This window comes from Osmerus mordax, chromosome 7 (genome assembly GCF_038355195.1).
Source record: "Osmerus mordax isolate fOsmMor3 chromosome 7, fOsmMor3.pri, whole genome shotgun sequence".
NCBI classification, from domain to species: domain Eukaryota; kingdom Metazoa; phylum Chordata; class Actinopteri; order Osmeriformes; family Osmeridae; genus Osmerus; species Osmerus mordax.
In genome coordinates this window covers 4447166-4473687 of record NC_090056.1, presented here as the reverse complement: position 1 = coordinate 4473687, position 26522 = coordinate 4447166, and the positions used below count along the sequence as shown (strand labels likewise).

At 48.3% G+C, this 26522-nt stretch overlaps 1 protein-coding gene across 1 annotated transcript in view; it reads right to left on the bottom strand.

The window, feature by feature from the left end:
• Nucleotides 1-26522, bottom strand: part of mtcl2 (microtubule crosslinking factor 2) — a 42276-nt gene that overhangs the window by 14501 nt on the left and 1253 nt on the right. Inside the window, exons 2-8 of the mRNA XM_067239681.1 lie at nt 24348-24572; nt 18422-18580; nt 3527-3589; nt 2184-2351; nt 1908-2009; nt 1153-1593; nt 216-908 (exon numbers count right to left, since the gene is read on the bottom strand). Of these exons, the coding sequence (XP_067095782.1) occupies nt 216-908; nt 1153-1593; nt 1908-2009; nt 2184-2351; nt 3527-3589; nt 18422-18580; nt 24348-24572 (1851 nt within the window). The remainder of the gene's footprint in view (nt 1-215; nt 909-1152; nt 1594-1907; nt 2010-2183; nt 2352-3526; nt 3590-18421; nt 18581-24347; nt 24573-26522) is intronic.

Sequence of the window (26522 nt, the reverse complement as noted above, 5' to 3'; positions counted from 1 at the left end):
AGTAAGCCGTACCATGGTTGTAAAGAACGCAAGCAGAACAGAATAGAACAGAAGCAAAAACTTGCTCGACAAACTAAACCAAACAAAGTTAAGGAATCGCGATCCGGAAAAAGCGGTAGAGAGAGAGATCTGGGGAGAGGAAGAGAGGGAGAGAGAGAGAGAAGGAAAGAGAGAGAAACAATAGCAAGGGAGAGATCGGGAGCACGTGTTCTTACCTTATGCTGGGCGGTAGCATCCCCGGTCAGCAGGTCAGAGGGACAGGGGGCAGAGACGGGTGCCACGGCCGACACCCAGTCCCCAGACTCGGGCAGGGCAGGTGGGGGTGAGGCACCCTCCACCTGGTCCCTCCCTGGGGAGCTGCTGAGAGTCTCCACCCGCTCCACGAAGACCTGGAGCTGGGTCTGCAGGGCCTGGAGGCGGCTGGTCAGGGCCCCGACCAGGGGCCGCTCGGCCAGCTCTGGGGCCTGGGACAGAGACAGGACCTGGGGCTTCTCCGGGGCATCTGCCTCGGCGGCGTCTCCTGTGGAGATCTTCTGGTAGAGTGACTGAGGGGAGAGGCAGTTGGAGTCAGGGGCGGTCAGTAGTTGGATCGCCGTGGTGATGAGGCGGGCCTGGTCTCTCATGGCCAGCAAAGTCTCGTGGTCCTTTAGCCCCAGAGCTTCGCCCTCTGCCATCGTCATCCTCCTCTTCCTTTCCAACTCATCCAGGGGGCGGTTCTCGTCCCCGACGGGGCCCTCACGCAGAGACGCCTGGCTAGGGAGGCACTCGGCCGAATCGCCGGCCTCGGCGTCTGTCTCCATGGTGATGAGGGCGGGGCGTGCGGGGTGGGAGGGGCCCTGGTAGGATGCCAGGTCGCAGCGCTGCAGGTTGGACAGCAGTACGCGGTTCTCGTACTGCAGCTTCTTCACCTGCAACCACAGTTCAAATCAGTTCAATACCACTCAATTCAAGTCAGTACACCTCAATTCAACTCAGTTCACCTCAACTCAGTTCACCTCAACTCAACTCAGTACAGTTCATCTCAAATCATCTCAATTCATTTCAATTCAACTCAATTCATCTCAACTCATCTCAACTCAATTCATCTCAGTTCAACTCAACTCAGAACAATGCAATGCAGTTCAGGTGAGTGTTTGGTGAAGGAGTAACCACCTTGTTGCTCAGCTCCCCGATCTGCATCCTGGCAACCAGTAGCTCCTCCTCCTGGGGGGGAGGGGCCTCGGCGCTGATGAGCGTCACGCCTTCCTCCTGCAGGCCGCAGGTGGCTGAGGGGTGGGAGGGGCCGTCAGCCAGCGTGAGCGTGGTGTGTGGCGGGAGGGGCGGCGGCAGCTCAGACTTGTAGCGGTTGATGTCGTTCATCAGTAGCTTGTTCTGCTCCTCCATCTCTAGGAGCGACCGTCGTAGTAGCTCCGCCTCCTCCTCCACGAATTGCAGGTGGCGCTGCAGCTCCATCACGTTCTCGGCAGAGGCCCCGCCCAGAACCAGGCCGGCTCCTCCCCCTCCCGGGCTAAGCCCCGCCCCAATGCCACCGACGGCTGACAGGTCCTGGCCCTTCATGTCGTCCATCTCAGCACGCAGGCCGCGGTTCTCCACCTGGGGGGTCAGGAATTAGATATACAGGACTGTGCAGAAGTCTTAAGCACCCAAGATTTTTTACATTAATATTGTCTTGTATATCACTTTTTTGTCTTCTGTATATATATAAAAGTGTCGTTTTTTTCATTTCCTTACTCTTTAAATGTTTCAATAGTGTCCAAGGCTTTTGCACAGTACTGTAAATACTGCCTACGTGAAGGGATTCACTCTGAGGGGCATTTACCTGACTTGTACGATAAGCAACCTAACTGAGGTATGTATGCAAGTAGTCTTAAAGAGATGTCCAAAAACATTTTTGTATTCAGTCGTACCTCCAGTTCCACGATTCGTCGGCTGAGCAGGTTGGCCTCCTCTTCCACCAGCTTCAAGTGAACTCTGACCTCTGCCTCTCTGGTGTGGGGTGATTCAGCCACCTGGAAAATACAGGAAGTGCCCGCACTCAGACAGGAAGTTGTCATTGCTCCACACCAGCCTTGGGACAGACTGATGGTCTCGTCTATCTTTCACTTAACCTTTTCATCATTTACATATTTTTGTTTAATTAGTTGAGTAGCTAGTTGGTTTTCGTTAGCTACGTCGCTAGCTACCTCCTCAACAGTCAGCGAGGCGTCCACCTCCCCGTAGAGCGAGCGGTACTTGGCCAGCTGGTCCCTCATGGCCTCGCTGTCCTTCGCCATCTTGGCCAGCTTCTTACACATCAGGGCTGACTCCTCCTTGGCAAAGTGGAGCTGGCACTTCAGGTCTGAACTGTCCTCCTGAGAGAGAGAGACAGAGAGACAGAGAGAAAAAGAGAGAGAGAGAAAGAGAGAGAGCGAGAGATCGTGTCAGGTACAGATTTACTGTAAAGACTCATACATTTATACAGACTGTCAGTGGATGTCCAAACCCATTGGTCACAGGTGGGAAACCCAACCACGGGCCTTGTACATCAGCATTCAAACATCTACCTCTAGCCAGAGGAGGCTTACCCCTGGTCAGACTTCCATTCGCAAGATGTCTCAAATTTCCAGGCGAAGTCTAATCCGTCTGAAAAATCAGCCCCAAAGGATCTAACCGGCCCATTTTAAATATTGAAGTGCCACTTATATTTAGCAGAGGATATGACTCAAATCCGATTCACGTGTTATGTAAGATCCAATGACCCGTTCTGACCCAACCTCCAATATGGTTATGACACCCCTGTGGTGCTACTGGGCTTTCTGGGTCTAGACGGTCTCCTAGGTCGTTAAACAACACTACTGGAGCCTTTTAACAACCATGTACAGTGTGTGGGTTAAACTAATGATACCCTGCAATAACAGAGTGTGGATTTATGTTTGTATGTGTGAGAGAGGAAGGGGGGAGACTCAGGCAGGGAGAGAGAGAGGTAGAGATCTATGCAGGATTGCAGTCAGGCATAATAGTTGTGCTGTCTCTCCAGCGAATGACAGCTAATGACCACCTCACAGTACATGATGTAGACATTACTGTTGATATACCACACTGTGGAAAACACCAATCCTGACAAAGATATCGAAGGCATTTTGCAAAACAGAGGGACCTCGTTGTTGCAGCTCCAGCTTAGCACAGGGACCTTGATTATTTCATGGTGGTTATGAATTGCTCTCATTGATTTATCTTGAGGAAGATGTGTGTGTGTGTGTGAGTGAGGGAATGAGTGTGTGATTGTGTGTGCATGAGTGTGTGTGAGTGTATGAGTGTATGTGTGAGTGTGTGTGAGAGTATGAGTGTGTGTGTGTGAGAGTATGAGTGTGTGTGTGTGAGAGAGTGCGTGTGAGTAGGAGTGTGTGTGTGTGAGAACATGAGTGTGTGTGTGTGTGAGCGTGTGTCTGTGTGTGTGTGAGAGAGTGTGTGTGAGTACGCGTGTGTTTGTGTGTGTGTGTGTGTGTGTGTGTGTGTGTGTGAGTGAGTGAGGGTAAGTATGTGTTACCTGGGGAGACTGTTTCTTGTCAGCTTTGTTGTTGGGCCGGGCTCCTCTCTTCTTCTGAGAGTTCTGCAAACAGAAAAAACAAACACAGGAGATCACTAGCAGGTCTCACAACAGCACATCCTCAGCGCTCCCTAAGGCAGATCTCAGCCTCTCCCTCCACTGCACCAGGTCAGAGCAGAAGGGCTGCATGACTGGCCCTGGATCTGTAGACTGATAAAAGCTCAATAGCAAACCCCTCCATCCCCACTCCCACTCCCCCCAGCTGTCATCACTATGGAGATATTTATCACCAGGTTGACACTGATATGGTACAGAATAACACTTGGCAGCATTTGTGTAAATAGAGAGAGAAAGAGAGGGAGACAGAGAAGGATAGAAAGAGACAGAGATAGATAGATAAAGAGAGAGACAGAGAGACAGACAGAGTGAGAGAGAGAGGGAGAGAGAGACAGAGAGAGAGAAAGAGAGATGTGGAAAGGGAGAAAGAGACACATGTTGGATGAGATCTGATAATAAAATGAGTATATGAGTAGCGTAACTAATGACACCTCAGAGTTAGCTCCTCAAAAATCATAATTTCCTGCACACACACACATACATACATACACACACTCTTTGGAACACAGACTGACATGCTGCAGTATGAGCTTATCTTGCCAGGACCGTTTCCATGGAAACTGGCAACTCTCTCCGCACTACGTGCTAACAAAGGAATGGGTGCTTGTTTGTGTGTGCGTGTGTCTGTGTGTGTGCATGAGAGAGACAGGATGGCAATGCTCCTATCCTGTCTGTGCTTTATCAAATACAAGTCTAAACATCACACACTCTGCCAGCCTAAACAGAGAACTTTACACAACACATGTTGAGCAAGAAGAGGAGAGGCTAAGCACCCTAGATAGAAAATCTATGTCAGATCCATTAGCCTCACTTCAGAGTGTCACTACAGCTCTTTTACATGCGTTCATCTTATTGCCCAAGCCCAATTACAACAGAAAACTTTAAACAACACGAAACATGTAAGCACTACCAAGATAAAACCGCCTAACCACAAACTGGTTGGCTACATGAAGCTAGCTAGGTCCTGCTGTTACAGCAGAATAGCCCAGGGTTTGCTGACGTTGTCCTGCTATAGTTTAACGAGTGGCTAACAGTCTTTTAATGTAGCTAAACTTCACTGTTCTGTCAATAGGCTTGTCACAGGGAGATAATATAACTATCGATCTTTAGGAGGCATCGACCACTGTGTGGTTATAAGTCTGGTGTGGCCGTTGTTGGTGTTGTTTTAGCTGATGATGTTATGCTATTAGATATTCCATCAACATTATAGCTTGAAGATTAAACCTGAGAGAGAGGGATAGAGAGAAGGAGAAGGGACAGGTAGGAGACACTGGAAGCTGCCCAGCCCAGCCTGGGGCTAGGGACTGGGGGTCAGGGGCTAGGAGTTAGGGGCTAGGGCCAGGAAGGATTTCTGCAACTGGTTCAATAACAAATGTTCCAAAATGGACACATCAAAACACTCACATAAAAGCTTTCGACTGCTGAATGGCATTTGATTGTTCTGTGTGGGGGTGTGAGTGGGAGGCGGAAGAGAACATTGATTTGTATGCAGTGGACGCACACACCCAGACACACTGGCACACCCACACAGACACGCACACACACACACACACACAATCACACACACACTGACATGCACACACTTCAGAGTGAGTGGAGACGAGAGGCCTCCTCGGTGTGGAAGAACAGAACGCTCCAATCAGCATGCTCAGTCCAGTCCCTACATCACCGCCACCATGGCATGGGTGGCATTCAAGGTAACAAAGACAAACATGCCAGGGATTGCATAACCAGTGTGTGTGTGGGAGTCTGTGTGTGTGTGTGTGTGTGTGTGTGTGTGTGCGTTTGTGTGTGTGTGTGTGTGTGTGTGTGTGTGGGAAGATGAGGTGGGTGGGCAGCGAGGGGGGATGTGAAAAAGAGAGAGAGATAATCGGACAATGGATCAAGTGTCTTTCATACTGACTGTCACAATTATGGTGGCCTGTCACCACCCAAGTACCACTACTGCCTAGCTGGCTGGAGGCAGAGTAGAGTAGAGAATAGAGTAGATGATAGATATTTACATGTAAAGGAGCAGTGAGTGGACAGAGAGAGAGAGGGAGACAGAGAAGAATAAAAAGAGACAGAGAGACATAGATAAAGAGAGAGACACAGAGAGAGAGACAGAGAGCGAGAGAGAGAGAGAGAGAGAGAGAGAGAGAGAGAGAGAGAGAGAGAGATGTGGAAAGGGAGAAAGAGACACATGTTGGATGAGATCTGATAATAAAATGAGTATATGAGTAGCGTAACTAATGACGCCTCAGAGTTAACTCCTCATAAATCATAATTTCCTGCACACACACACATTCATACACACACACACACTCCTTGGAACACAGACTGACTGACACTGACTGAGAGAACGAGGGAGAGACTGAGAGAGGAGGGGACTCTCCTCCACTAGAATGAAAATACAGAACTGGGAAATAATAAATCCAGATAAAATACAGATAAATACAGACCTCAGTTTCCAAATCACAACATCAGTGACCAGTATTTTAAAACCTTGTTTTGTAATTTCACTGTCTGATTGGCCCAGACATTACAGTACAACGAACCAATCGCAGAGCACCATCATTGGTGCCATTGTGCCATTAAAAAATCTGCAACAAACCCAAAGTGCTCAATTCAAGTTAAAACAGTTTTAGATTTGGAATCAGCGTGATATTGGATGAGGCATGTTAGCACTGTTTGGTGTACCCTCTCTCTTCATCATATAAAGAACTTTAAGTAAATAGCCTATTAGCATAGGCGTGTTGCACTGCTGGTGTGATGAGAATGGATATGACAGCACCAATCTGTAGCATGCTCACCCACACACACCAGATCTGTATAACTGAAGATGACAACAGCAATCTGTAGCACTCACAGAGGAACACACAGACACACACATACACACACACACCCTCTAAAGAGGGGAGTGGAGGAGGGGAAAGTAGCCTTGTCTGTTTTCTTTGTTTGCAGCCTGGCTGCTCGCTCTCAGCCACTACAGGAGAGATGGAGAGGTGTCTCAGGTTCAGGGTCGCCTGTGTGTATGTATGTATGTGTGTGTATGTGTGTATGTACGTGTGTGTGTGTGACAGTTCTTTAGAGAAATACACAATGAGAGTCCAAGTACTACATCTGTGTTCATTTATGTGTTTGTACGTGCGCGTCTGTTTCCTCTTCTGTCTATCTTCTTTTGTGTTGTAGTGCAACAATAGGTGGAGCTGATCAGAGGTTGATGGGAGGAGGTGTGTGTGTGTGTGTGTGTTCATGTGCGTGGTGTGAAACCAAAAAGAGAAGGGAGAAGGGATATTTTCAATTTTCAAAACAATCAACACAAATGGGGAGTAAAGAGAGTGAGTGAGAGAGCAAGAGAGAGAGAGAGAGAGAGAGAGAGAAAGAGAGAGAGAGAGAGAGAGAGAGAGAGAGAGAGAGAGAGAGAGAGAGAGAGAGAGAGAGAGAGAGAGAGAGAGAGAAAGAAGGATAATTCTATGCTATCTTGTAGAGTTGTTTGATAGCAAAGCCAAGATATGTATAAGTAGCCTGTCATCCTCCTTTCTTTAGGCCACACCACCTTGTAAAAGAGCGGAAGAGACACTTATAGGAATGAATATTTGATTTCCCAATATGCCGTTAGGGGGCTTTCCATTTAGAGGGGGGTTGGAGGGGGTTATACTCCATTATGCTACAGACCATAGCGGGTTCCCGTGGCAACCGCGTCTGCACTTGGGGTTCTGACAGTGGAGGACAACGCAACTGACTGGTGAAAAGGGGAGAGGAGGGGGAGGGGAGGAAGAGGATGGAGAGGAGGGGGAGGGAGATGGAAGATGGCGGACAGAAATTGTAGCCCCTTGAAAGCCTCTTGAGTGGATTTCTCTCTTTCTATCCCTCTCTCTTTCTATCCCTCTCTCTTTCTATCCCGCTCTCTCTCTCTCTCTTTCTCTATCTGCCTGCCAATGTTTCTAGTGAAGTTGAAAATGAGACGATTTGCATATGGCTCCACCCAGTGCTGGCAGGTGCTCTAATTTAAAGTGTATAGTGTACACACACAGACACACTCACGCACGTACACACTAACACACACACAAACACAATAACACACAGCAACTGCCAGCAACTTTTATCAAGCATGCAAGTTTGAAGGCTTCAATACGACATCCTCCATCCATTCCTCTCTCTTTTGCTCTCTCTCTCTGTCCCTCGCAACATCCCTCTACAGGACACCTGAGCTCATAGCAACTGTTACTACGGAGTCATGGAGAGAGCCCATATGGTAAAGAAAATACACAAACAAACATTTAGATATAAGCATACACACACTCAAACACATATCCTCAAGCTCTGCCAACACCAGCCATCTGTCCAGTGCTGTGTATCAGAGGGTGTTTCTCACTACATCCAAACACAGCCAACCCTCTTACGGCCTCTATATATATATATATATATATATATATATACACACACACACACACACCCTGGCTGGCTACAGAAGGTGTGTGTGTGTGTGTGTGTATAAATAGAGAGTATAGTTGTGTGGTTGTGATAAACAACATAGTAATTATCATACATTTCAAGTGGCATTCAGAACATGAATACTGAAAAGAGATTTTTATTGAATTTTATTTAACTTTTATTTAACCAGGAGCTGATTGAGAAGATATTCTCATTTGCAACGGCGACTTGGCCAAGACAAAGCGCAAATGTGCAAGACAACGTAACGAGAGAACGACTTGTTCTGTAACTCTGACCCAGTTATGCTGTAACACTAATGCCCCTTTGAACCAAATAAAGAAAACAAAGCTGTAGTCCTTCTTCTCTTTATTTTCACCTCTCGGTTTACCTTTCAGTCTCTCTGTCTCTCTCTGTCTCTCTCTCTCTCTCTCTCTCTCTCTCTCTCTCTCTCTCTCTCTCTCTTTCTCACTCTGTAATGTCTTGATCAAACAGACAGTCAGTAACAGAGACCAAACACAGCTGCAGCTTCCCCTTTCTTTCATCCTTCCTTTTCATGTCAGAATGATGGGCTGCCTCCCTCGCTCTCTAAGGCCATGAGATGTTCACACACACACACACACACACACACACACACACACACACACACACACACACACACACATCATTAACCTCACAAGGACAACATGTCGAAGATTTAGATGTTCGACTTCTGATTTAAAATATGATAAAGAATGTACATATCCCAATCCCTCCATCCCCCTCCCTTCTCTTCTAGTTCTATGTAATGAGTGAGACGCGAGCTATTTGATCTGATCCTGGCAATCTGCCCTGTCTGACAGGAAATCAAATGGGAAGTGGCGTGTAAAGTTTAAACGGGTCCCCCAGGGAAGATTTCTGTCCTGACCTTGTCTTGTTCTCCTTCTCTGGGCTCTGAGAGGGTCCTAAGTTTTCTCTCGACCCTGGAGGAGAAAGGAGGTGAAGGAAGGCGAGGAGGAGGAGGAGGAGAAAGAGGAGGCAAAGAAAGTTTCTGAAAAAAAACAGAGGGGAAATGAAACAAAGATGAAAACAACTGAAATGAAGAAAAAGAGGAAAGAAAATTAGGGAGCGAGAGCCAGAGAGAGAGAGAGCGAGAAACTCGCCAGAAAGAAAAAAAAGCAAGTGAGAGAGTGATAGACAGAGAGGGAGAGGGAGAAAGTGACAGGTATGGAGAGGGAGAAAGAGAAAGAGAGAGGGAGGCTAAGTGGCAGGCCTGATATAACACATTTGTGTGCGGCTGCTTTGCAGTCACCATGAGAATGCCAGTTATTAGACTGCTTGGCTCGCTGCAGTGTCTATTAGATATTCTATTAGGAACGAGGGAATCGAGGAGAGGCCGAACGGGGAGAATTGATTCGATCACTTTGCTGAGATCGAAGGGAGTAAATCACACTACGAGTCAGCTGTCACAAACACACGGACACACCTAAAAACAAACACACACACACACGAACACACCTCTCATCGACACTCATCTACTCTTCCTCTCCCTCCCCTCGGACTCTCTTCTCTTTCCTACCTTCCTCTCCTCTCACCTCTCCGCGATTGCTAATGGAGTGAGATCCTCAAGACAAAGAGACACAGCTCCAGGCACTCTGCTCATAGCTGGTCCCCTCTGCTAGACAGACACAACAAACAACGACAACAGCATGAACAACAGGGCTCTCTCTCTCTCCCCTTCTCCCTCTCTATCTTTCTCTCTCTTTGTCTGTCTCTCGCTCTCTCTCTGTGTCTTTTGTCTCTCTCTACCACAGTGAGAGGGGGATGAAACAGAGAGGACAGGTGACTTCTCATGGTACTCTCCCAGCAGGCTACAGACCCACTCATTCTCATGAGTGTCCAGTGTTAGTGCTCAGGGTTTCCTCGCTCCTCGCTGGTGGCAGACGAGGATGTGGGGCTCGTCGAGTGGTTTTCTGTAGTCAGCACAGGTGCACTGTTCACACACGACGACACGCGTGGCATTTAGAAATGCTCTCACTCAGACGCACTCCATAAACACGTACTCGTGCAGTACGGGGCGCACACAACACCGGTCCACACACATTGATACGCAATCTGACAATATCACACACCAATCACCAGCTCGTCCAACAGCCACTTTACTCGGCCAGCTCCCAGGGCTGCCAGAAATGCCCTCCTCACTTCTGACTCAAAAATAGTTTACCCCCCCCCCCTTCCTTCAACCCCCCCCCCCCCCCCACACACACACACACACACACACACACACACAGGCCCGTCTGAGCCAGCAGGGAGACGGGCACGTCTCGCTCCGCTGCTCTGATCTCATCAGCGGCCGGCAGACGGAGCCCTGCTCTGTGTGTGTTCGGCGGCGAGGGGGGCTGTGGCATCCGGGCGCAGCGGGGACTGTACGCACCTCCTCAGGGGTCAGGGGTTACGCACACACTCTTAGAACCCCGCCAGAGCAGTCAGCCTGAAACTTCACTGACACACCATCAAAGCCAACAAACAATTGGTTTTGTGTGTGTGTGTGTGCCTCTCTCTTTCTGTGTGTGTGTGTGTGGTTGTGTGTGAATTTTGAAGGAATCGACTTGATATAGACTCTTCCAATGATTGTATCCATTAATTATACATAACTTGCGATGCCCCGGTGTATCTATTCTGCCCAGAGTGATTTACCTCTGCGATAATCCCATCACTTCTCATTAATTATGATGGACAAACCTCTATAAAACCACAGGAGGGTGCAGTGATGAAGACGGCTGTTTGAATTGTGTCTGAGCTAGGCTGCTGTGAGCACCACAGAACTGCTCATTAATCTGGGTGATAATGACTTTAAGAGCTCTCTGGTCCATGTGTGTGTGTGTGTGTGTGTGTGTGTGTATACGCTGGAGCTCTGATAAGGAAGGCTGTGAGTTAGCAGATAACAAGAGCTCAAGGCTGGGATGAGGATGTGATGCTACATCTCTGTAGCATGTAAATACCACACACACCAGCATGCACACACACACACACACCGACTGTACAAAGACACCTGAAGTGTGATCACAACAGTGATAGCAGCAACTAAGGGAAAGTGCTTCGCTAGCAAAAGCAGGCTGCGGCAGAGCAGAGGTTAATGTTGCATCCTGAGGGCTTTGATGATGATCTACTGACGTCCTCTGGAATCACCCCTCTCTCTCACACACACACACACACACAATCTCTGGTGTGATGTGGCCTTATCTACTCATCTCTGTTCCTTTCAGTTGTTCCATTCATCCCAGGCACAGTAGAAATACAGTCTTTCCACTTTGACAAGGATCACTGAACGTTTTGCGAAGGTCGAGCCACGTAGATGTCAAACTCGATGATGTGATTTCAACCACACGCACACACTCAGAATGTGCGTGTGTGGGGGTAAAGGGTCAGCAGTCAGGCTGAAGGCAGGTTGACCATAACAGACAAGGATGGCCTCCGTGACAGCAGAGTCAGCACCTCATGACAGCCATGCCAAGTCAGACTTTGATATAATAACACCTTCCAAACACACACACACACACACACAGATGTACACAGATGTCTGTGCTCCGTGGTCAGACACACTAAAACGCAAACATGTTACACAGATATGAAAGCCAAAGTCTTTTTGGCTTGGCAGAGGAGGTGGTCTAGTCTTGCTGCATAATCAGCCTGGGTGAAACCTCTCAGATCAGCACGATTCAGAACAGCCCTCTCCTCCTATAAGACTCTTAAGCCTGACCCCTCAGCCCTGCCTGGGCCTCTGTCCGGCTGTCTTAACCAGAAACGCCATGATGAGGAAGAGGGGGGGAGAGAGATAGAGAGAGAGTGCTGTAGATAGAGAGAGGGGGGATCGAGATAGAGAGAGGGCGAGAGAGGCAGAGTTAGGGGGAGAGAGAGAGCGAGAGATGGGGGAAGAGAGAGAGAGAGATAGAGGGGGGGGATAAGAGAGGGATGGGGGGGTGAATAGATAAAGTTGATGTCAATCCAATCTCTTAGCCGGCTGATGGGAGCAGTCATTTCTGTCTCTTATGTAACAAGCTGGGATGATGGTCCAGATCCAGGAGGGATGAGGAGGGATGAGGACCCTCCGTGTTAGATAAGAGTGAGAATATGACCAGGCTTCTGCTTCATTGAACGAGAGAGGAGAGGAGGAGACGGGGAGAAGAGGAAAGAGAGGAGATGGGGAGAAGAGATGTACCAATCTTCCTGTCAGAATGAGAGAGAGAGAGCTGTTCTGACATGAACTAATGACATGAGTGCAGAACTAAAAGCATGGAAGTCAGACTTGTATAATGGACCCTGGATGTAGCAAGGCAGATGAACCGAGCGGGTGTAGATGTGTCTGACTATTTCCCTCCCTCCTCCTCTTCCTCCTCCTCCTGCTCTACCTGCTCCTCCCTGCAGACGGGCCTTCCGATGGAGGAGTTGATACCTGGAGGATGGATATACTGGAGACACAGCTTGCACTGGGACTTTCATGGACTCTCTCTGTCTCTCTCACTCTCACTCTCTTCTCTCGCTATGGACAAAGAGTCCACTACTACAGCGTATGGCACAGCCAAATCTTTGTCTGTCAGTCCGTCTGTCAGTCGGCCAGTCCGTCCTTGCCCTAACCCTGCGGGGGTGTCCACACGGGGGTAACCATGGCAACCCTGACCAATAAAGACCAGGAGGCCGGCGTGCCAGCTCCATGATACCATGCGACAGATCACAAGACTGGCAACATGGCGATGATGTCAGAGAGACAGAGGGAGGGAGAGGGAGGGAGAGAAAGTAAGAAAGAGAGAGTGTGACAGATATGAGTGGGAGCTTTATTTGACCCTCAGCTCATCAAAGCTCATAAACAGTACTATTAATAGAGGGCAGTAATGTGGATCGAGGCATGTGTGTGGTTGTGTGTGTGCCAGGTGACCAGCCTGGGCAGGGTTGTGGTCTATCCTAATCTCCCCTGCCCTGCGTGATGTCTGCATGCTAGTCTCCTCCCTGAAGGAGAATACTAATACTGTACAGTAGGCCTACATCCTCATTACTGACACATCTATCACACTTTTGTTTAGAATGTTGTTTTTTGTCTGTAAAATTCGAGTTTCTCTTTTAATATGAGTAAGTAGGATCCAAATGGTTGTTGTGATGTACGGAACTGGTGGCTAGCTGGCAGTTTTGACTGTCCAATTAGGATCTAAAGTCCAAAAGTCCAAATCTCCTCCTCTCTTTTCTTCTGTTCTCTTCTCTTGTCTTTCCACTCCCTTTTCTCTTCTCCTCTCCTCTCCCTCCTCTCCCCTCTTCTCCCCTCATCCCTCCTCCTCCCCTCTCCTTATGTACTGCAGGCCTTACATAGAACCAAATCTAATCTCGTCCCATTTAGCAGAAAGGAACAGAGTCAAGTCTAAATACAGACCTTGTAAACCAATCGGACTGAGCATCTCCTCAGACAAACAGCCTGGCTGTTTATAACCATTCTCCCCTCATATTCAGATGACATAAGTATGTATAATTCATGTGTAATTCTCACTCCTGGAGCTGCTGGGCATCACTCACAGTCTAATGCACGCGGTCACGCCAGCAGACACACATGCGTGCAAACACACGCACTCACACGCACAAGCACCCCACACACACTCACACGCACCCCCACACACACTCGCTCGCTCACGCACACAGGCTGGTAGAAAGCATTAGTGCTCGGAGGAGCTATTAATCTGAGCCACAAAGCCTTGATGTGGACTATTGATCAAATCGTCTGTCTATAACAACCTCCTCAAAACACACACACACACTTTAACAGCTTCTCCAGACAACAACGGTTCCCCGGTGAATTGAGCATAGCCCTTGGAATTTTCTAGAAGCCCCAGACTCCACAAATCAGACCTGCTCTCAGCATGTATGAGATAATCTGACACTTTAGAAACCTTTTAATGCCTATAAAGAGCAGGGGGAGGAGGGGTAGAAGGAGGAGCTAGTCGGTTCATGTGAGGTTGTGGTGGTAGCAGGCTGGGCTAGACTAGCTCGGGAGAGAAACAATGCTGGTTTAGATGTGTATGTTTCCCTGTTACCTCATCCCTCCTGCTTTTCCTCCTCCTCCTGCTCTACCTGCTCCATCCTGCAGACTGGTCCTCTGATGGAGAAGTAAATACCTGGAGGATGGATATACTGGACACTGCCTGCCTGTCTGTCTGGTAGAAACTGGATCTGAGGGAGTCTTCTCACATTTCAGGAGCATTTCACTGGAGCATGAAATTACTTTCCCAGACTTCTGGGGGCTAAATATGCACATCTTGAATTAAACTGAGTGCTGGTGCAGTGAATGTTGGTGTTGTGTGCTGCATTTACACATCAGAAATTGATTATGTTGCTTTAGAGGATCTATATTTTCTTTCCTCCACCACTGTGATATTGTCTTTGTGTACTGTTATTGTTTTCTTTTCTCTCTCACTCTGTCTCTTTCTCTGTGTGTCTGTGAGTTTGTGTGTGTGTTAAGAGTTTCCAACTCAGTTCAGCCCCTCTCCAACCCCAGTCTGTCTCTTAGGACTTCAGGATCAAATCGACCCAGTAACACAGCACTGCTCCTGGGAGTGCTCCTTTGATCCTGGCCTCTCTCCTCCTCACCCCAAAACATCTATCTAGCTTTCTTTATTCTCTTTCTCTCTCTCTCTCTCTCTCTCTCTCTCTCTCTCTCTCTCTCTCTCTCTCTCTCTTTCTTTCCTTCCCCCTTTGTGTTCTCTCAGTCTTCCTAAGGTGTCACATGGTTACATCCAGTGTTAAGTAACATCTTGTTATTTATTAGCTTCATTTGGAGTCCTCGTTCTAATCAATCACGATGACCTAGAAACACCAAACAAACCTCTACTGTATGCTTGTCTGCCTTGGTGCCATGGAGGCCCCTACACACACACACGTGCAAGAGCACACACACAGAAACACACACACTCATTTAAGTGTGCTTGGAAAAGCCTTGGAACAAACCCAAAACAACAACTTTCTCCTCACAGACACACACAGACAAACACAGACAGCTGGTGATTGAACCCATCATTAAGCAGAGAGGTTTAGTAGGTCACGGTCAGGGTCAGGGCAAGGGCGAACAGGCTCTGGGTCAGGGGCAGAGAAGGAGTCTGAGGTCCTGGTTGCACATTACCACCTGCCTTGCAAACTAGTCCACGTCTGATAGGTGTACAGTCTGGAAGGTTCTGGGGGGAAGCTATGATTCTAAGCCACCTTGACCACAGGGGACTGTCACTGTTAATGTAGTACTAGGCAGGGGGAGAAGAAGGAAGGAGAGAGGGGGGAGTCAGAGGTAGAAACAGAGAGGGGACAGTCAAGGGAAGGGAGTCAGAGGGGGCAGGGGAGCCATATAGGGAGAGGGGAGAGTCAGAGGGGGAGGGGGTGTTAGTGTGGGGAGTCAGGGAGGAGTAGAGGTTGTTTCTGGGTGATTTGGAGCCCAGGTACAGACTCGGGGTGGGGTTCAGGTCCACAGACACCACTGTGACAGCCTGCAGGTGTAGGTCAGGATTACTAATCAGCACACACACACACTCACGACACACACGCAAACACACCCAAACAGACTCTGCTGGTGATGACAGCCGGCCATGTGGGACTGCTCTCCATGTGGCTTCGGCTCTCTGATTGGCTGATGAGGTCAGCAGGATCAGCAGCGAATCCCAGATTTAACTTGTCAGTTTGGCTGACTGAGAAGAAGCACTCAGGGCCCACCTAATGCAGCTCAACAGGTTTGGATGTGTGTGTGTGTGCGTGCACTATTACATAAATACACAGACACACATTCATCTCTAGCAGTATGCATGCCCTTAAACACTGGATCACCAACGACTGGCCAAAGCCAAGAAGCCACAGAGACAGATATAGAGACACGGCTCTCTCACTCTCAGTTTCTTTCTCGACCATATAAGGAGAGAACTGCTGTATTTGTTTCATACTTGATACAGACCGATGAGACAGAGACCATTGCTCTCATCAATCCAACCGGTTTTAAAAGCATGCGCCGTATTGGATGAGACAGAACTGAGAGATAAATTACTCCCAAAACTACTGCAAACCACTTCCATTCAGGAGTTCCACTGGTCCATTGTTGAAGGCAGCTTTGTAGGCTGAGATACTGAATCTGAAGGTGGGCCTTGACCAGAGTGAGGGAGGGACGGGAGAGAGTTCATTGTAGTCTTTTGTAAACCCCCCATTGTTGTTGTAGGCTACTTCTCCAGTTGTGAGAACAGAAGGGAGAACATGCAGCATAGGAGGAGCCTGACCAGGAAGTAGGAAGTGCCCTGTTGTCACATGACCTCATGTTCCACTGACCTTCCTAGTGCCTCCCTTTTCATACCCCCCCCCCCCCCCAACCTCCCTGCTCAAGGTCGCCCCCCTCCTTTCCCCAGCCCCTACAAACAATGGACAGCACTTCCTCTTAGCAATAAATAACATAAGGACTGGCTTTCCATGAATAGTAATGGCAAAATAAAATGCTGTTTAGAGAATGGGAGAGAGAGAGAGAGAGACAGAGACAGAGAAAAAGAGGGAGAGAGACCACTAATCTCAACATCAGAAGGGCACAACAGAAGGACATCAAAAGAGAGAAATAAAGAGAGAAAGACAGAGACAAACACTGTTACTCCTTCCAACCATTTGTCACTGAGGATTTTCCAATTAACGACGTTATCTCTGCTGTCTCCTGAACCCCCAACCAAGAGCACACATGGTATGACCCAGACCCCCCAACCAGGTAATCACACATGGTACAACCCTCCCTTTCTCTCCACATTTGGAGCTACACCACTAACCCACCGACATAAGCCCCCTCCATCTCTTCACCCTACTTCCCAAAGCCCACTCCCCTCCAATCATGTACCCTTATATACAGCCCAGTCACCTTCAGAGGGTCGGCACAGCTTTGGTAGACAACCCCTCTTTATTTTTTCTAAGGAGGGTGTTGGAATGAACCACCCTCTCCATCCCTCTATCCCTCTGTCCTTCCATTCCTCCATCCCTCCACCTTTCCATCCCTCTATCTATCGCTCCATCCAAGCCTTGCCCAGTCACCTTCAAGGGTCAAAACAGCTGCTGTAGACCGCCTTTCTTTCTATTCACTTTCTCTATTCAACATTGGAGTTAACTACCCCTCTCCATCCCTCGTGCCTCCATCCCTCCAGCCATTTGCTGTTTTATCCAACCATCCAGTGTTGCCCGGTCACCTTCAGAGGGTCAACACAGCTGGAAGGGGGATCAATGTGGTTGGAATGAGAGAAGGAAAAGGAGAGGGGGGTTGCGAGAGGGAGGATGAAGAGATCCCTTGATCAGCAGTCTCTCATGAAGGGGAAAGAGGTGGGATGGAGAGATTGAGGGAGGGAGCAGGGAGAGGAGGAGGGGGAGTCACATTCCAGATTCCTTTGTCCCCCTCTCGTCAATTCCCTGCTAATCAGAAAGCGTTGGCTTGCAAACAAAAGGTGCTAGCAGGCTAGCAGCAAGACGCTAGCACAGTAGCTGAACCCTTTCTCCCTCAGTTCTACAACTCTGAGAGGGCCTTCTAATATTAAAAGACCAAAGATATCGCCAGGCAATGTCCAGAAATGGAATTACGACTGCATCTCCAGGACACACTCGTTGGGTGCTGGGTGATAGAAGCACTTAAAGTAGCAGTCTGGTCACCCCTCACCACAGCCAGCCGCAGACAAGACAGAGGCTACACCAGAAAAATCAATACTCCATACATCTTTAATCCACCTTCATACACGAATGTCTGCCTGTCTTCTTTCCACTGCCTCTATCTATCTCTCTCTCTCTCCTACTCTTCTCACTCTCACTGTTTCTATCTATGTATCTGATTTTATGTTCTTGAGATGCCTGAGCAACATTATATCCAAAGCCCAAACAGACATTCCTCATATGCACTCTTTAACAACCCCGCCACCCCATCCCCTCCTTCACACACACACACACACACACGCACACACAAACACACACACGCACAAACACAACAAAGGGGCAGCTCTTGATCAGAAGTGTGTCAGCTATGCAAAGAATCTCCCTCTCCATGGGACTGGCACACAGCAGCTGTATTATCCCAGTTAGCAGAGCGCGTAGACATCCAGCCAGCCAGTTATCCAACTGACGTTCAAGTAAGAAAGAGAGGAAGACGAAGAAAGAGAGGAAGAGTGGAGAAAGAGGAAGTCCCTTTGCCCTTCAGAGACTAATCAACACGAGATAAGGGAGGGGAAAAAGAAGAAGGGGAAAGAGACAAGCCATGAGGAGAGAGATCTAGTGCAGCTCAGAGCCCAGCTCATACGCCTTTTAACCCAGCTCAGCCCGGCAGTCCACCCCAGCAGCCCAGCATCAACCCTCCCCCAGTTCCCTCACCTCTCTGCTCTTCTCCATCTCGGCCTGCAGCACCTGCTTGGCCACCTCCAGGTCCTGCAGCCGGACCCTCAGCTCCTCGTTCTCCTCCTCCACGCGCCCACGCCGCTTCTCCACGCTGTCCAGCTCGTTGTGCAGGCGAATGGACACGTCTTTGGCCACCTGGGGGGTAAGGGGGGGGGGGGGGAGAGGGCCGTGGTGAGAGAGCGGTTGGTCCTCGTCAATGTGACTCTGTGAAATGTGTGCGTGCCCACGTGTGATGGCGTCTAGGGCAATGACCTTCACAGTGACCGAAACCCATTTTTCGTTTTTGCTGTTCATGATAAAGCTGCTTTCTTCTTATCAGAAGGTGCTCTCTTGCCCAGTGGCAGTACGTGCTCATTAGCAGTATCTGTATCACAGGCAGGCGTTGATATGGCTCTTAAAATCAACAACAGCATGACAGTGCAATTACCCACAAGCCCCTGGAGGTATCATATCCTCAACTCAACAAGTCCTGGCCTGCCCGGTGACAGATGAGTCAGGTGGCTGAGCGGTTAGGGAATCGGGCTAGTAATCTGAAGGTTGCCAGTTTGATTCCTGGCCATGTCAAATGACGTTGTGTCCTTGGGCAAGGCACTTCACCCTACTTGCCTCGGGGGGAATGTCCCTGTAATTACTGTAAGTCGCTCTGGATAAGAGCGTCTGCTAAATGACTAAATGTAGATGACCAGGTAACTCAGGTCTGATGTAGGTCAGATCGGACCGAGCTGATAGGTCATTCCTGTGTAGATGTAAATACAGCTGAAACACACTCAGCAATCATGAACATGGAGACCTTTTGGCAAGGACTTTTGTGACTGATAATCCACGGATTTTTTCTCTGCATCTTAAGACATTTTTATGGGATGTTTGGTCGATTGCTTAACCGACCTTGACAGTGCTGAGAGACAGTAAACTAATAAACGAATATGGCTCATTATTATTAATAGGATCATTACTGCTACGATTATGGTGGTCACCCTCTCATGGGTCTGACAGTCAACACAGATGCCATGGCTGTAGGTTAGATGTGTTTACTGAAGGACTCCAGGCATCTTCAGCCTGTATTGTTCTGGTTGGCAGCTACCAGAGGAGATACATAGTGAGCATTAGAGCTACATTAGCGCTAGTATTAAAAATGAAGCACTAGATATCTAAATCCATGTTGAGAGCTGCTTCTTGGCCCCAGACAGAACAGTTTTTAATAGTATTTTATAACTCAGCTACAAATCACCAGCGGATCTTTGAATCTGCAGTTGTGTTGGTGTGTAGGTGTGCTTGTGAGAGTGTATGTTTTGTGTTTGTTCATGTGTGTGTGTGTGTGCTGGGGATCCTCTCCTTGGCTCTGAACCAGAGCCAATGTGTAGCTGAGAGCCACAATGCTCCTCTGTGCTGCCCATTACAGGAGGAGACAAACCAACCGCCTAGTTCCACCACGCTCTAATTCACCCCTGTGTGTGTGTGTGCATGCCTCTCACTCTGTGTCTCTCTTTATCTTGCACTCATTCTCACCTTGTCTTTCTGTTCAACGTTCACATTCTGTATCTTTCTACCCCTGTCCCCCCCCCCCTCTCTCTCTCTCTCTCTCTCTCTCCCTGCCCTCTCTCTCTCTTTCTCTCTGTCTTTTAGAGGGTCAGAGGTCTGGTGGAGGTACCACATGGTCAGACCACATCTCTCCTCCCCCCTCAGTCTGGCCTGGCTCCAGGTTGGCTCCCTCTCCGCTGGGGGAGGGAGGTGGATTGGGTGTGTGTGTATGGGAGGGAGGGAGGCTTCTTCTTTATGGAGGCCCGCGCCCATTTTGCCGTTAAACGTCTTTATTAATGGGCTGTTAACAGCCGCGCATTTACAGTCCCCCCGTCCCCCCCGCTGCTTTGTCTATCTGGGTTTCCAGATGAAAGGTATTGCTGTTCTGATCTGCAGACAGTGAACACCTTGAGTGGGCGGGAGACAAGGGCTCAACACACACACACACACACACACAGCATCACTGTGTCAACACATCACATTACCAAGCAACCGTTAACGGCCAAACTGATTTATTTTGTGCATGGTTTGCGGTGGGCTAAGAGTGTGCGTGTGTCTCTCTCTCTCTGTGTTGTGGGGGTGTGTGCGCTTGTGTGTGTGTGTTTATAACAAACAGTAGCCTGTTCCTCCTCTTCCTCTGTGCCTGGCAGCGGTCCACGCTCCAGCTGCGCTGCCTGCTCTGCCCTGTTACCCCAACGGCCAACTAGGACTACCCCCCCCCCCACCACCCCTATCTGATCTTATCTGTATGGAGGCAGTTAAAGCTGGGGGAAGTTTTTGTGTGCGTAAGAGGGACTGAGATGTGGGTGAGGAACATCAATGTCAACCATGATTTCACTAAACCCTGAAAGACGCAGGGTCTTGGGCCCTTTCAAAACCATGCCCACTTCAGGAATCGGATGCTGTTCTGTAATTGTATTCTCTGACACAACCTTGAACTTTTGGGTGAGGCTATTTTGAGCTTTTCTCAACTTTATGTATTGCTTTTAAACAACCTTAGCAAGCATATTGAATTTTCCTCTTTGATGATTCATGTTAGTACTAACAAAGGGAAGCTCTTTTATTTACTGTATAGTCCAAAGGTATCGATATTTACAGTCTAACTAAGCTGTTACTGCATGCTCAGCACCAACTGACTTCTAACAGACAAAGGCCTTCATAATTACTATGATCAGCACTTCAATGGAACATGGTTTACAAATGCATCTGTTTTAATAGATCTATTACCATTTTTTCCTGCCTGCCTTCCCTTCTCCCTTCCTCCACTCTGTTGACTGGGCAGATAATCTGCCGTCCTTATGACAGAGGGAGAGGTTTAAACCCTGCATGATAATGGTTTGGTGGTTGGACCATGTGTTTGTGTGTGCATGTTTGTGTGTATGGTGTGTGTTGCTCCACATGGTGCCCAGCAGCAGAACAGGCATGGTGGACCAGCAACACTCTCCTGGAACCTACAAAGCTTCATGAACGTGCCAGGGCCTGGTTAACACATGGATACTGACTCTACATAATATGGGTGTTTCTCCGACTCTACATAATATGGGTGTTTCTCCGACTCTACATAATATGGGTGTTTCTCCGACTCTACATAATATGGGTGTTTCTCCATACAGAACCTCTGCATCGAATCTAACATGCACTAAGAAACAGATTAGGAACAGAAATAAAAGAGAGAAAAAAAAAACTCCTAGCTTCCTCCTTCCACCTCTCCCCCACCTCCCCTCCCCCCCCTCCCCCTGCATGGGTCTCTATGCTGTTGCTATGCAGGAGAGCCTCTCTCCTATAGGCAGGAGCAGATATTATTCAGACCAGCCAGCCTCACACCCCAGCGCAATGTAAACACAGGAAGATAAGGAAGAGAGGGATGAAGGAGAGCTCTAGAACAGAGAGATGGAGTCGAAAAGAGACACAGTGTGGTCAACACCTTATCTAAAGTAGCTATAAATACTGGACTTCCTCTTTAGAGCAGAGGAACAGCTGCATCCAGCCTCCATCAGATAATATGGACTCTCAACTAGTGTGACTGAGCTGGTCCAGTGTTCATAATATGACAACTAAACTAAGCTAACACCTCAGTCTTTAGCTTCTAAGGCTAACGCGGTCTTGCGACACACCAGAAACCCTGTTTCAGAGCACCTCAGACATTCTGAGTCATGCAGGACTAATGCTTGCTGGTCATGCTTGAGTCCGTATGGTTTGAAGACATCGTGAGAAAACTTGTGGCTATGCTCCATTTCCTGTCACATGACGCAGATGTTTACTGCTGGATGTGGGAAGTAGAACAGCATGCGATTAGAGCACAGGACACACACACACACCTTCTTCCCCCTCACTCTCAGGATGCAAAAAAACATGGGATTTTGTGTGTGGGTGGGTGTGAGTGTGTGCTCTTGTTTGACTCAGCAGAAGTCCCCACAAGGACAGCAAACTAAGAAGAAAATGACCTTGTGGGGACAGTTTCTTGGGCTCTGCAGCAAGAGACTTTTTTTTTTTTTTTCAGGGGGTTTGGGGTTTGGAGTGAGTAAATAACACTTGTGTGTGAGTGTTTGTATACATATGCTGTCTTAGAGACTTATCTCTCCTTATATTTATATGTATACATCTCATTATCTCATTGTGCTGTGCTGCTTTGTCATAATGTTGCTCTGGTTTAATATGCTAATATGATACACTGCTTTTAAACTTTTAGTCATGTATTACTGTAATAGGTTTTAGGTGAGTTGCTTGTTAATTATTTTTAACTTAATGTATGTTTGTATATTATTTATATTTGATATAGTACATTGCTGGTCCTGAGTACATATTTTGTTCTCATGTGTCAACATGAAACAAATAAAAAACACTATTCATGTGTGTGAGTCATAAATCAAGGCTTAGCAAGGCAACACCATTTGTCTATGAGACGCTAAACCAAGAGCAAGTTCTGTTGTTGCCTGTTTCTTTGAAAAAGGCAGGGGAGTGCCATGTCGTCTGTAAGACTAAAAAATAAGGAGTCATTATCATACAGACTGGCCACAGTCACAGGGTGGTTTGCCTGGGAGTAACTTCCTGAATTCTAACTCCAGGATTTTAACGACAGGCTTATTTCTCCATGACTCAACACTGAACCACATGGGGAAAGAATACTTATTTGATCCACTCCTTCTCTGTTGTACACAGGTGTAGTTAAAACTAGCAACACACACCATCCATTAGAAAGATGTTTATACTACTGTAACACACTAGACTGACTTGATAAACGCCCTTCAGGTCTGGGAACTGTTGTTTCAGAGACACAGTGTTGTGGTAGTCAAGGGGGCAAGAGAATGTTTAGAGCATGTCTGACACACACACACACGTGCGTGCGTGCGCACACACACACACACAGAAGGCCCTGGTTGTGTGAGAGAACAGAGAACTGGAGGAGGGGGGGGGGTGAAACCTGATCTGGCTTTGCTCTGGTAGCTAGGGGAAACAATCTGCTATGTGTTGAGAGGAGAGGGAAGAGAGAAGAGGAAGGGGGAAGAGAGAAAGAAAGAGGGAGGGAGAGAAAGAGAGAGAGAGGGGGCGAGGAAGGGGGAGGGAAAATAAGAGGGAAAATAGGCAAAGGGAGTTGGGAACACAGTTTGCGCGAAAGAGAGAAGAGAAGGAGGCCAGGGTGGTTTCCCAGCGGTTTGTTTGGGGTTTCCTGTGTTAATAGCCTCTCTAGACAGCGCCTTGTCTCTGCGACCCAGAAAGCCTTGCAGCCTACTCCCACTGTGATTGGCTGTCCCAGACTTTAACTCGGCAGTGGAACAAATCTCCCAGAATCCCTTGAGTCAGCACTGCCACGCCGCGAGGCACAATGTTAACTCGGCAAAAGAAGGGACACTATTCTTCTGTGCTTTCTTCTCTGTTTTCTCTCTCTCACACAATAAACAACGGGAGGCATGGAGAGGAACAGCAACAAGGACTGACCCCCGAGGAATGACATCATTACCCTCTTCCGAACATTCTCTCTCTGTTTTTCCACTCCTCTTTCAAGCTTCACACCTCTTTACCCTCCCTGTCTTTCCTCCGCTTCAATGTCCAACGTCTCTTCTTCGGCTGATGGAAGAAAGAACACATTGTGCGTCCGTGTCTGGATGGAGGTTGACAGAACCGTGTGAGTTTGGGATGTATAACCACAGCCTGGGGTCGACAGCGGGAAAACCAACAGGCAGCGAGGTCTCTACTAATGAGACCCACGTATGACCTTTGACCTTATGACCTAACTGCGTGTCGCTGTTTCTTGTTCAGATGTGCTGCGTGTGAATGACCTAGTTGCTCGTCATTACTTCAAAGTCCCCCTCGTTGGACCGTTGGACTTTACTGCATCTTTTAACATATCAAACACACACACACACACAGACACTCTCTCTCTCACCTTGACATCTTGCTCCAGGGTGCGTATGAGCTCCCCATCCACCTGGCCGGTCTGGGCCACCCGCACGCTCCTCCGCTCGGCCTTGCGCAGGCGGTACTGAAGGATGCGGCAGGTCTTGTTGGCCATGTCCAGCTGCTGCCTCAGCTCCTGCAGCTGGTACACATCCTCCTCCAGGTACATGTCCCTCATCTCCAGCATCTCCGAACGCAGCTCCTCCATCTCATCCTGGGGGAAGGGGGGTGGGGGGGGTGGAGGTGGTGGAGAGGGAAGGAGAGTGGGGTGAAGGGGGGAGGGGTGGGGTATAGGGGGTAGAGAGGGAAGGAGAGGGGGATTGAAGGGTGGAGAGGAAGAAGGTTGAACTTGAAATGGCTCCTCTGCAATCAAATCTTCCTCAGATCAATCATTGCATCAGACCTTGATCCATTGACCTTCCTCGTGACTGGTACACACAGTACAGTACAGACATACAGTCAGGGAGAACAGCTGTAAAATGAGGGAGTAACTGTACAGAACTGGACTTCTGGGTGATAAGGTTGTCTGATAACTATTATTACCCACTGATGTGGACATAACTATTACATCATTATATCTGTAGTAGCTGTAGTAACTAACTGACAGCTACTGCACATGTGTTGCATAACAAGTGTGTAGGCTTTACTACAAATCCCCCGAACCTCAAACAGAGGCATAGTAATAAGCCAGATAAAGTATTTATGCTGTAGAGTAGGAAGAAGAGTGTGTATGTGTGTGTGCGAGTGTGTAACAACATTTTCTTCTAGCGTAGCTGATGTGAAGAGAAAAGAGGGGGCCGCTGCGCTGTCATCCAGACCTACTACTACAGCGCCACGAGACGGGAGAATGTGGGTCACACATTGCGGAGGAGCGCGCGTTCACGCTGTGCGCGTGCGGTGAACCCCGGTAACATAAACATTATCGAGAGAGTGAAGATACCGGTGAGGCGCATTCAATAACTAAACATGGGCGGGTTGGACTGCAGTATCTGCACGATGCTAGCATCCTGTAACGGTGCTAGCGGTTACCCTAGCGTGCTAGATGGGGGTGGTACCCCCGGGGTGCCCAACATCTGCAGAAGAGCATGTCGGTGAGACAGAGGGGGCGGGGGGGAAAGGGGGAGGGGAGTCATACGAGTGATAAATGTGTAAGACACAGCACTGTGCTCCGCTACTCCAATGTCATGGATGACCTGATTTCCACAGTCAATTCGAGATGTAGAGTTTGCGGAGAGCTGTCCCTGGTTATAGCTATGAAGACTTTCAGAGACCAGCAGCCAGTTATAGTTTGGCGTGACCACGTAGAGAGTTCACCTCAAATGTCAATGAAGACTTCAATCTCAATGTGAGGGCAGTGTTCTTACACTCAAACACTATGCGGTAATCAATCACTGGTTGGCAACCAGTTAACATGGCTTTACTTATATATGCAGGCCGATTTTTTCAAGTTCAATTACTGATTTGAAAAATAATTGGTCAGAGATGCCTTAAGGAGACTTTTTCATAAGGACATATTTGACTCTGTGTCTGATTCTGGCCTCGTGCGCAAGTACAGCTACGCCTTAATTCAATTAATTCCTGTCGACCCCCCTCTGAGATCTGTCTACCCTGATGCACGTCACCTATTACATGACAACGGATGACAGAGTGCAATTAGCCAAGCCGTCTTTACCGCGGTCACGGTAATCCTCTAGTGCGTAACAAGGGTGAACTGCATGCCAGTTAAGCCACCTGCGTGCCCCTCCACCCACCTCCGGTGTTTTGATCACGCATCAGACAAGCACAAGCACCTGAACAACAGCTGAAGTAGTGTGTGTTATCAAAGATAACACCACAGACCACCTCCGCAGTCTTGAAATATTGACTTTTGAAGGTGGAAGCTTGGACGGAAGGAGGCGAGGGTCAATCAATCAATTAGCCTAATCATAATATTGGAAATATATGGCCTATATATAATATATCCTACCTATATGTAGTCATTTAGCAGACGCTCTTATCTAGAGCGACTTACAGTAAGTACAGGGACATTCCCCCTGAGGCAAGTAGGGTGAAGTGCCTTGCCCAAGGACACAACGTCATTTGCACGGCCTGGAATCGAACTGGCAACCTTCAGATTACAAGCCCGATTCCCTAACCGCTCAGCCACCTGACTCTTGATGATATT